The 11,345-nt window shown below is 40.6% G+C and overlaps 1 protein-coding gene across 6 annotated transcripts in view; it reads right to left on the bottom strand.

Moving 5' to 3' along the window:
- Positions 1-8,322: 8,322 nt before the first annotated feature.
- Positions 8,323-11,345, bottom strand: part of LOC135717393 (protein tramtrack, beta isoform) — a 52,815-nt gene continuing 49,792 nt past the window's right edge. For all 6 annotated transcript variants that reach the window (XM_065239456.1, XM_065239458.1, XM_065239454.1 and 3 more), the window contains exons 4-5: positions 10,054-11,279; positions 8,323-9,931 (exon numbers count right to left, since the gene is read on the bottom strand). In XM_065239456.1, coding sequence (XP_065095528.1) covers positions 9,307-9,931; positions 10,054-11,279 — 1,851 coding nt within the window. In that variant the 3' untranslated portion in view covers positions 8,323-9,306. The remainder of the gene's footprint in view (positions 9,932-10,053; positions 11,280-11,345) is intronic.

Below are 11,345 nucleotides of genomic sequence, written 5' to 3'. Positions count from 1 at the left end.
TGCCGTGAGATCGGCAAAGCAAAATTTACCACCACTCTCAAATTATACCAAGCCTCCGGAAAAATAGTTTTCCGTTTATCGTTTTTTTTATGTAGGGGAATTTACGTATTCTCGGCAACCTAAGCAGCGACCTTCTTTCTATAGCCTTTTTATCTAAGGAACGCACACATATGCAGTATTGGTTTGTTTACAATCTTTTGCTGCCAGCTGCTCTAACAATTTCAGTCGAAAGAATTGTCAAAAACTGTTTTGAAACGCTTTTACAAAGCTCCAATCTTCTCTAGTGAGAGCGAGTATTGTCGGCAACCAGTTTTTCTTCGGCAACCGTTCCATTTAAACTGTATGTAAATCTGCTGTTCTATTATCGGCAACTCGAAATCAGCTACAATTTGTAGTGCGTGTGTTGCATTTCAAGAAAACCTTGCTAGATTGCTTTTTCTCTGTGGTAAAAATATAGTCAAATTGAAGCTGAAAGCATAAAGAATCGTTTGCATGCATTCAGCGAAGTGTTTTTGTAAGAAAATCCAGTGAAAATAGTGTTTCAATTTGTGTTGCCGAAAATAGTCTGTCATGCCGAAGCCGTCATTTCCCCTATCACATTTATTCTTCTTAGATCGTTCAATTTTTCTCACAATTACCTTGAAGTTCTCCTTCCGAAAACTTCATTGTCTAGAAATTCTTCTCGTGATGCCATATAAATTATCGTCAGAATTTCCTCAAAACTTTTGCACCAATCCCAAGGAATTTTATCCTCGAAATTCGGTTCCCTTAGTATTTTTACAGATACTTAAATCCTTCACAGAGCAACATAAAACAAAACTTTGAAATCACACAGTTGACTAGGAGTTCTAGTAAACTCTGTCTTAGAGTTCATTCCAAAAATCTTACATTTCTTAACTGTTGTTCAAATGAGGTTATTCTGAAAATCTAGTTCAGTGCATTTTTCTTTTCATGGTCCAAATCATGTTTTTTATCAATATATCAGTGCCAACATTTCAAAGGGGCGTAATTGCTTTTGTAAACAATGACTTTACCCGTAAATTTCTCGCGAATGAAATCTTACCTCTCCAAAATAACAATGCTAGCTGGTAAAGGAAACATTCCTCTACCTGCTGGTGTCATTATTTTTCATGAGTGAGCTTTTATTCGCGAGAAATCGACGGCTAAAGCCATTGTTTACAAATACAATTACGCCCCTTTGAAATGTTGGCACTGATATTTAGTTGAGAATTAACTGCCACTAGACTGTGATCTGTCAAAAGTTCTTGGTAAACAAAAAAGTCAGCTGATCGCAACTGTTCCGTGGACAGCCTTATTGTTTTTTCAACTTTCTCCTTTTTCCGAGGAGCATTTTCTTTTATCTATAATTTGATCCTTCTCTCAGAGAGCCTACCGTACTTTTTTTAATGTTTGTTTCAATTGTTCTATCGGCTACTCCATCACTGAGTGCGTCAGGGAGCCTACCAAACAATATCTCCTCTAGCGTCCTTCTGACGGGGAACTTCTTTCATCTCCCGGCTTACTCCACTGCTCTTCCATCAGGGAGCCTACCGGGAACATTTTGTTTTGTTTTCGTCTTTCGGCCTACTTCACTGGCTATTCTACCAGGAAGCCTACCGCAGACAGTTCTCCTCTACCGTCCTTCTGACGGGAAGCTTTTATTTTTTTTTATCTCCCGGCCTACTCCACTGCCCTTCCGTCAGGGAGCCTACCGGGGACATTTTTTTATTAATTTTTTTCGTCTTACTCTTACTGGATAATCTGCCAGGGAGCCTACTGGTGACATTTATTTTTTTTTATCACCTTCATATATACATTTTTTTTGGTTTCCAGCCTACTCCGTCAAGGAGCCTACTGGAAACGATTATTACTGCTCCGCCCTTCCGTCGGAGAGTAATTCTTTCCGTTACACTATACTTACATTGAAATTAATTGGTCTACCGGCTGCGCCATTGTCGTGACCGGACCGAGGTTTCCAGCCTCGGTCACGGCTACACGAATCTCGGCTGATCTGCTTCCTTCCACTGCTGCTGGTATTTCTGCTGCTGCTGCTGCTGCTGTTCCTGCTGTTGCTGTTTCTGATGCTTCTGCTGTACATCCGTTGCTTTCAACAATCGTCACAAGAATGCTTCAACGAGCTCAACTAGCCCGTATACCCTACTTAATTTCCCCTTCTTTACCCAGTGCTACTAGCTGTGTCGGGATTTCCCCTCATGAAGTAATGGGATTTTGTTCTCGCGCTCTCTTTTCTACTATCACCTCTGCCATGTTCCATGCTAACTAGATTCTGCTCATATAGAATGTTTAATTACTTGATCTAATCGTCAAATTGATTTGCCTTCAAATAAAGTTTTCATTTATCATTATTATTACACATCAACTCTATCTACCACAATAATGATGACGATTGAGACTACCACTCATGTAGCAAGGCGCCTGCACATAGCAATGGGCAATCCAATCTAGACGATTTGATCAAGTCCCACTGACAAATAATATTCAGCTTGGCGCTGTATGAAGAGCCAAAAACGGAGGGGTGGACCCGTAAGCAGAAACACCCACACGAAACCCACCGGGAACAGAATTAGAATCTCCTTCCAGCAACCAAGATCATGTAATTCGCAACGGAACAAGCCCTCGTCCTGAAGGATGCCCCATGAGTGTGATGAGAAGAGCCTGCCCTTTATCCACGAAATGTTAGCAACAGGAAGTTGGAAATCTCACTCTCCCTATCCAAATCGCTTCAATCGGTTGCCCTGTTGGACCCTCCTTTCCCTTTTGTATATGTATTTAAATGTATATTTATATGTTTTATACTTATTTTTACTTTAATTTCGTGTTTATTGATTCTGGTGCATATCTTGGCTTCATTTCCTCTTGAATTTTCTTTTCCAATGTTTGTATTTATCTCTTTCACTCTCGTTTCCATCCGTGATTCCCCGTCTGATATTTCGCTTGAACTATCTTTATAAATTCATCTCCTCATCTATCGTATATAATGACCACTTAAAGTCTGTTATCTGACGCTTAGCATCTTAAACTATTTATAAATTGTTTCAGCTGTTTCTTTTAAGTCTTTCTCTATCTTTAACTATCTCTATCCAATCTATCTTTGTTAATTATCTATATATATATTTTTATCTTGCTCAAAATAATCCTTCCAAGTTAATGGAAAATATGTAAAACATAATATATAAAATATAAATACGATATTAAAGGTAATACCCTATGCTTCAAAATGGAACCAATGTTTCCAATTCGGAAATAGTGCAGATACTAAATTGAAGCATTATATCCTACTATCAAAGTTATCCGCATTAGCAACGATACCCCGTTTTACGGTACCTCTATATGCGCATTTAGATTCGCATCCGAAGTTCCTCCTTTTTGCTTTTGCTTGAGTTCAAGTCTCCGTGTACATCGTACGGGTTAGGCAAAAGATGTGCGTTCGTCTTTCTACTGCCGGATTAATGGCCATTCGCTCATTTTCAACTTCTATTCAATTTTCATACTGCCGTACTCTAACGGAACTAACCACCTACCCTCTTCTTTTAAAGGGTGTCCACGATGAAATTGCCACACTATGAAATTGCTCTAACTTTTTAACCGTTGGGTAGAATTTAATGAAAATTTGGGTGGATTTAGTTCATAGTGCATTATTTACATCCTGCAAGTTTTAAAGTCCTGTGATCAAAACTCGCGGAAATGGAGTCGAAAGAACAGCTCGTGCGTGATAAAATCTTGCGCATTCATCACGAGAACAAGGATCTCTCGCATCGTTCCATCGCTAAAACGTTGGGAATCGCGAATTCCACGGTGTCGCGAGTGATTAAGTGGTTCGAGGAACGGTTGACCACCGATCGGAAGCCCAGAAGTGAAGGAAAAAGTATTCCGTACAACACCAAAAATCACAACCGCGTAGTTGGGGCCTTCAACCAAAATCCGAACGCCTCCGTTAGGGATGTGGCTAAGAAGCTGCACCTAAGCCGAAGTTTTGTCCAGAAGGCCAAAACTAAGGCTGGGCTTCGAACGTTCAAGGTACAAAAGGCCCCTAATCGCGACGAGAAGCAGAACAAGTCCGCCAAAACCCGTGCCAGGAAGTTGTACCTCAACATGCTGACGAAAGTTGAATGCTGTATCATGGACGACGAAACATATGTGAAGGCCGACTTCAAACAGATCCCCGGCAACCTCCTGTTTTTCACGGCCAAGGATAAGTTCAGCGTTCCGGAGCATGTCCGCACTCAGAAGATGTCCAAATTTGCGAAGAAATTCCTGGTTTGGCAAGCCATCTGCACGTGCGGGAAGCGGAGTGCACCTTTCGTGACCCAGGACACGATGAACGGACAGGTGTACATAAAAGAGTGCCTCCAGAAGCGGCTGCTTCCTCTCCTGAAGGCCCACAACGTCCCAACAATCTTCTGGCCGGATTTGGTCTCATGCCACTACTCCAAGGACGTGCTGAAGTGGTATGCGGACAATAAGGTCAATTTCGTGCCGAAAATGTTCAACCCTCCCAACACTCCGGAGCTCCGCCCCATCGAGAAGTACTGGGCGATTATGAAGCAGCACCTTCTTAAACGACCTAAGGTAGTGAAGACAGTCGAGGAACTGAAGAAAGTATGGGTTTACATGCAAAAAACGGTTGATTCACAGGTTGTGCAGAATCTTATGGCCGGGGTTAAGGCCAAGGTGCGGGCATTTGCGTATGGACTGTAAATAAAATACGAGTAAAATGGTAAAATGAAGTTTAATAGTTATTTCTCAATCCCTGAAAATTTGATGGCAATCGGATGAAAACTCAAATTTTGCGAATCAATTTTGTGTGTGGCAATTTCATCGTGGACACCCTTTAACAGAAATACACCAATTTGAAGTTGATCAATTTTTGCGCGTTCCAGACTTTACACACGGAATCCAATGTTCAAGCTGCCAACATAGGCTAGTCCTTCTGCTGTATTGTCAAAGATAGAAGCAACATTTATTCAAATGGGTCAAGTCTTGAAAACTTAGCTGACACGCAGCTCCAGCTTGATACCCAATAAAAAACCGGAAAAGGTCAATTACACTTTTGTATTTTACTCTTTCACTTAGCGTGGATCGACTCATATGCTTATCAAAAATGGTTACAATTTAGATAAACAATAAGATTTAGATTAGCAAAACTATGCAGAACAACTTTGTCTAAGATCGCAAATCGATTAGATATTTGCATTGAATGGCATTAACTTTTAACTGCACGCCAAGTGCGCGCATACCTATAAGCTCAATCAATTTGTAATCTTAAACAGCGTTGTTCTGTATAGGGGGAGAGGTAGCTCATCGATTCTTCCGGTTCGCCTCCTAGCATCGTGCTATAAGGTACCAGGCGATAACCAGGGTAGTTGATCGATAGCTCGATGACGTCATTTCGTTGGCGTCTGCAATGGGAAATTCTCATAGCAGGCGTTGACGATGGGACGTTGTCGAGTTGTTGAATAGCAACTATCGTGGTAACTCACCGATTACCTGTCGATCTGCCAAATTTGGAAAGACGTTTGCATTGAATTGTCTCATATAATAATATTCCGCCCACTATATCAGAAGAAATTGCGAGTAGCTGAGTGGAATGGAGATAAGTTAAACATTGGGTACAGGACCAAGTCTCTCCTGGGTGGTGCCAAAAGATGAGCGCAATAGAATCATCAAGTTGTCATAAGCCACGGAATGAGACTATTGCATGGCTGGGTAGTCAAAGTCTTCCATTCGTTAGTCATTTCAGGTGGATTAGAACAGGTTTAGGTGGGCGTTAGCCAGATTTGGATTTTTCAGATGTAATCCTGGATAGGACCCTGTCATTGAACGTCGCGTGAAACTGGAACTTAATGAAGGCCTCATTACTTTTTCGTAGTTTTTAGTATTCGGATTTGAAAGATCGTCGGTTACAGTGGCCTGCTTACTGAGCAGAAAAACGCGGTCCCAGGTCCTTACATATCAAAGAGATTTATGGTAAAATCGCTTGTGTATCGTGTATTTTGCGAAACTCGTTGTTGTCGTTGGTTCCGGGTTTGAATGGATACACAAATTTGAGCAACGGTATTATGTGATATGAGGGGCTCGGTGGCCTTAGAGCAACCGTTTTTGCTTACTGAGCAGAACATCATGAGTCTAATCTCAGGCCCATCCACATTCAAGATTCGTCAATCGTTTTATTTGTTAATATGACTACATGGTAATAACAGCAACTCGGTGATTAAAAAGGTGCTCGTCTGCCTAGTGGCAAACGTTTTTGCTTACTGAGCAGAAGACCGTGGGTTTAGTCCCAAGCTCCTTCGCGTTATATGATCGTTAGGACATCAATTCAGCTTATCGTTTATCAAAACGAACCCTGCTGCAAACCCAACCCTCTTATCCAACATCCCAGTGATTCCTCGTGGAAGTGCAGAGGTGTTCTCGGCTTCCATCAAAGCGAGTGTCATGTCAACACAATCCTTCCCATTCCTTTCTTGACCTGTGTTCGGGCGCGGCCGGCGCTGGTATTGCCTAATTTAAGATCACCAGTTTTTACACATTGAGGATGATTGCTAGTCCCAAGCATCGTCTATTGGTTCTCTGTGTAATTACAGCTGATCTGGCAGTAACAGAGTAGCAACCGTGGGCGGTCAATCAAGCTCAAGCTCAAGCTCAACAGCGTTGTTCTGTATAGTTTTCCCAATTTCAAGTTTGATCAAAATTTAGATAATTTTATTTTATTTTGAAAAGCAAAAGAATAGTTTTGCGGTTTTGCTGTATTTGTTTAAATAAAATATATTGTTTGAGTCAATTCCAAAAATCTCGAATATATCTCAATATATCTGTGAGATATTTTGAGGAAGTAAAGAGTATTTGATGTATTGTTGCGTTCACTTGTGTGCACGTTTTAGAAAAGTCATTCAGAAAATCATGTATTCTTTAAAATTTCATGTGATGTATATTTTTCAGTACTCTAAAAATAATAGCATTGATCTAGACAATATCGTGTTGATCAGTATCGTTCGAGCAAAAATGATAAAAGTATTCTTTTGAACGATTGTTCAAACTATAAAACTATAAAAACGTGAATTTCTGTTACATTTTATAAAACGTCGTATATCTCGTATCAGTTGTTCGAACAGCTTTTATGTCTACAGAAACTTTTCATAAAATTCTACGTTCTACAACTTTACCAAAGACAGCAAACCTCTATCTTGCGAAATAAAAAGTTTGTATCGCTGCGCCATCTTTTCCGCCAAAACTTGAACTATTTTTATCCACGAAATTGTAGTTTAAATTAATCCAAGAAACTTCACAGAAGGTGAGCTGACGCCTTGGATGCAATCTCAAAGTGTTATTTTTTTCCTGCTAGATTTAATTCCTGACCCACTGTGCATTTTAAGCAGGTCAAATTATGAGGGACATCAGACTAGCAAAATTAAGCTATGGTATGGCAGGTTATGCGCAAGATTATTAAAGATTTTTTTTGTGTGAAAAGTGTTAATTACATAGGGGAATTTACGTATTCTCGGCAACCTAAGCAGCGACCTTCTTTCTATAGCCTTTTTCTCTAAGGAACGCACACATTTGCAGTATTGGTTTGTTTACAATCTATTGCTGCCAGCTGCTCTAACAATTTCAGTCGAAAGAATTGTCAAAACCTGTTTTGAAACGCTTTTACAAAGCTCCAATCTTCTCTAGTGAGAGCGAGTATTGTCGGCAACCAGTTTTTCTTCGGCAACCGTTCCATTTGAACTGCATGTAAATCTGCTGTTCTATTATCGGCAACTCGAAATCAGCTACAATTTGTAGTGCGTGTGTTTCATTTCAAGAAAACCTTGCTAGATTGCTTTTTCTCAGTGGTAAAAATATAGTCAAATTGAAGCTGAAAGCATAAAGAATCGTTTGCATGCATTCAGCGAAGTGTTCTCATAAGAAAATCCAGTGAAAATAGTGTTTCAATTTGGGTTGCCGAAAATAGTCTGGCATGCCGAAGCCGTCATTTCCCCTATTCTCATTAGTGGATCTTTCAAAAAATCGTTTCACGCAATTGTTAAACTACTTTTGTTTTTTTTTGTGTGATAATTATATAGCTACGTGTTACGGATGGGAGTGGCTGTGAGGATTTGTTACAAGGGGTTAAAAAAAAACAAACAAACAAAAATTTATCAAATGTTGGACCCGTTCAAATATTTGATAACATTATCTGTAATATTACAGACTTATTCTTGGATTAGTGATAGTGAAATTTGTTATAAAACCATTACATACCTACTTTTTCCTTTCCGTCGAAGTTCTTTTTAAGTTTCATAGTAAGCTGTCACACGCCTATTAAAATGGCAAATCTCATCATTATGTTTATTATTGCAAATATTTTGTGATTTATTCAAATTACAAAGGTTCTAAGAAAACAAAACATTCCCTACTAAGAGTTAACCGTTTGAGTAATATTGCACATTTAAGTAAATGTGTCGTAATAATAAAATATATAAAAAAAAATATTGCATTCAATTGGTTAGTTTCACTAACGAACAATAGAAACAGTGTGGTGGTAACATTATCATTTCTTTAATTCTCCAATCATTGTCAATCGTTCTTCAGCACTTTTAAAAATTGTCATTATAATAAATTACTTAAAAATTAAAGAAACAACTAAAAATGATGACTCAAATGTTCCTACTTAGTATTGTCTTTTTCATGTTTCACATCTCTTTTAAATTACATTTAATCCATTTACCTTAGTTTAATGTGTTTTTTTATTATCATATAGAATAACTCTTTTATTAACGTTACTCGTGAGAAAGGCACTGATGCACAAAGATCATACAATTTCAATCAAGGCACAATTCGCTTAGTCGAAAAAATGGGGACAGTTTGTTTGAGTGTCTTTTACAGGTTTGTCTAGAACAGGTATTTTCTTGATATACTAAGTTATAGTTATAGGGGGTGGTTAGGAAGAGTTTGTGGTTTTCCAAAAATGTTTGAGGTAGACCAAAATTTTGACAGGAAATATTAAAGAATATAAAAAAATTATAATGGAAAATCGATTATGGGAACTGGGATGTAACTGCTTTGAAGTTGTTGTTCAGAAAAGTCTATTCAATTGATCGACTATCACAGCTAGGGAAGTAGATACAAAAATCAGAGAGAAATCAAAAAACAAAAATGTTTTTATCAGGGATTTGACTATCTGTTTTTTCAGTGTAAATAACTTAATTACTTATGTTAAATTAATGTCTTTTATAAATGTGGTTCTGCATTATGTCGCTTCTACTTAATCGCTAAGAATCTCATTATAGAACGTGACTAGTGTTATTATGGCGCAGATCCTGCGGTTGGACCAGGTTCTTCCGCAGCTGTCGGTTGACCTTGGTCCATGCTTTCCGAAGATCCGTTGTTCGCTTTGGCACATTCAGCGATGGTTGGTGAAGGTGATCCGTTAGCACTTTCCGGCAGAGATATCGGATGGCTGAGATCCTTTGGCTGGTTCAAGACGTCGGACATTTGAGCCGTTGTCAGGGAAGAGGCCAGGGATGTTGGGATCGAAGCCGCATTGAATAGTAGAGATTTGGGGGCAAATGCAGACTGCATGGAAGCAGCCTGTTGAAGGAAGGTAGGAATCGATACGATCGAATTGCCCTGGGAAGTCAAATTGGCTAGAAGCTGATTGGTGTGGTGTTGCTGCTGTTGTTGCTGTTGCTGTTGCTGTTGATGTAATTGATTCGATTGTTCGGATAGGAACTCCTGCTTAATCAAGTGACTCATCGGGTTTTGGTCGTTGAGCATTTCCTGCTTGATCATCTGGCCAAGATTAGCTTTCGAACGCTTCCGTTTGGTGTCCGGATCGCATGGGCTAGGCGTTCCAGGGTGTCGATAGGATACGTGTTTCCTCAGGGCATCCTTGCTGCGGGATACGTGCGAACAAACGGTACATGCATACCTGGAAGTAAGAATTATTACTTTAATCTTTGATGAACACTGATTTGGGTATCCCAATCTATGGCATTAGAAATGAATGGAAAATATCGACGTATTTATCACCTTTGCCGTAGTGCCACTTACCTGACATTCTGATGCGTCTCCAAGTGCACCCGCAGATTGTACTGATTACTGAGTTGTTTGTTGCAGATGAAGCACGTGGCGTACAGCTTGGTGGGTGGCTTCTGCGGTGGTGTTCCACCGGTACCCATGTGATGGCCGGCAGCGGCAGCCGCCTTCAGCATATTGTTGGCAGCACTGAGCGACGAAGCCCCCACGATGTCCATCGCCATGGAAGGGGTAATTGTCGTGGCCGTGGAGCATGCTGATGATGAAATTGGCGACATTGTGCCACCATGGTTCATAAGTAAACCTGTTCCACCGGGACTTGGGTGGGCCGGATCAGGTAGGATAAGGTTTTCCGGTGTCTTCGATGCAGACTCGTTCGTTAGGAAATGGTGTGCGAGAAAGGACGGCTGTTGTTGGCTCACAGGGGTGACGGTGGGAGGTTTGCTGAAAAAGTGTAGCTGCGAGAGTGACTGCGAGCTCGGTGGGAATTTCAAGGATTGCAACAAATGCTTGTTGAAGGATGCTGCGGCAGCTGCAGCGGCGGCGGCAGCGGCTGCCGTCGCGGTTGTTTGTGTTCGGAGATTCTCTGCAATTTTGTCGATTTTCTTTCGTTTGCTTTCCTGACTTGTGGATCTCTTGACAGAACAAGTGTTTAGGGACAGCGAGCGTTGCTCGTCCGGATTGCTGGAAGGCGTGGATGGTGCGGAGTCGTGCTGCTGTTGATGCTGCGCTTGGTGAAGATGGGTGCTATCGAGATTAAATTTAGGATCTCCACTAGTGGCAGCGGATTCTGTGTCGTTTTTTGTCACATTGGACTTCTCGATGCCCTGGCCGGTGCTGATGTTGCTGGCACTGTTGTTCTTATTATTAGCATTGACAGATTGTCGATCTTCTAAGCTATTGCTGCTGGGACCGTTATTGCTGCCATTTTTGTTGTCTCTATTTATAGATTCACCTTCCTCATTCATCTTCCATAGCGCTTCGTTTGGCATCATATCACACTTCTGCGGAAGAAATCGTGAGAATGGGTCTGTCGATTTACTCGAGCTGTTGTTGTTGCTATTGCTGTTGTTATGTGTCGCCAGGTTGAGTGCTTGTGGGAAAAGTGGCGAATGGAAATTGAACGGTCGTGGAAAGTAGGAATCGCCTGGGGATTCCATTTTGATGCCTTGATAGGGCGATGGAATTTCCGACTCCCGTGAAGAAGCTTCAGTCGTTGGAGTGCTGGATTTTTGTGAATTCTGTTTCGAACAAACAGCATTCCATTAATCGTCTACATTGATTGAATAGAAGTAAATGGTGGCAAT

This window comes from Ochlerotatus camptorhynchus, unplaced genomic scaffold (assembly GCF_037179485.1).
Source record: "Ochlerotatus camptorhynchus isolate MF236.1 unplaced genomic scaffold, CSIRO-AGI_Acam_v1.1 ptg000055l, whole genome shotgun sequence".
Lineage (NCBI taxonomy): Eukaryota > Metazoa > Arthropoda > Insecta > Diptera > Culicidae > Ochlerotatus > Ochlerotatus camptorhynchus.
This window is presented reverse-complemented; position numbering and strand designations above follow the sequence as displayed.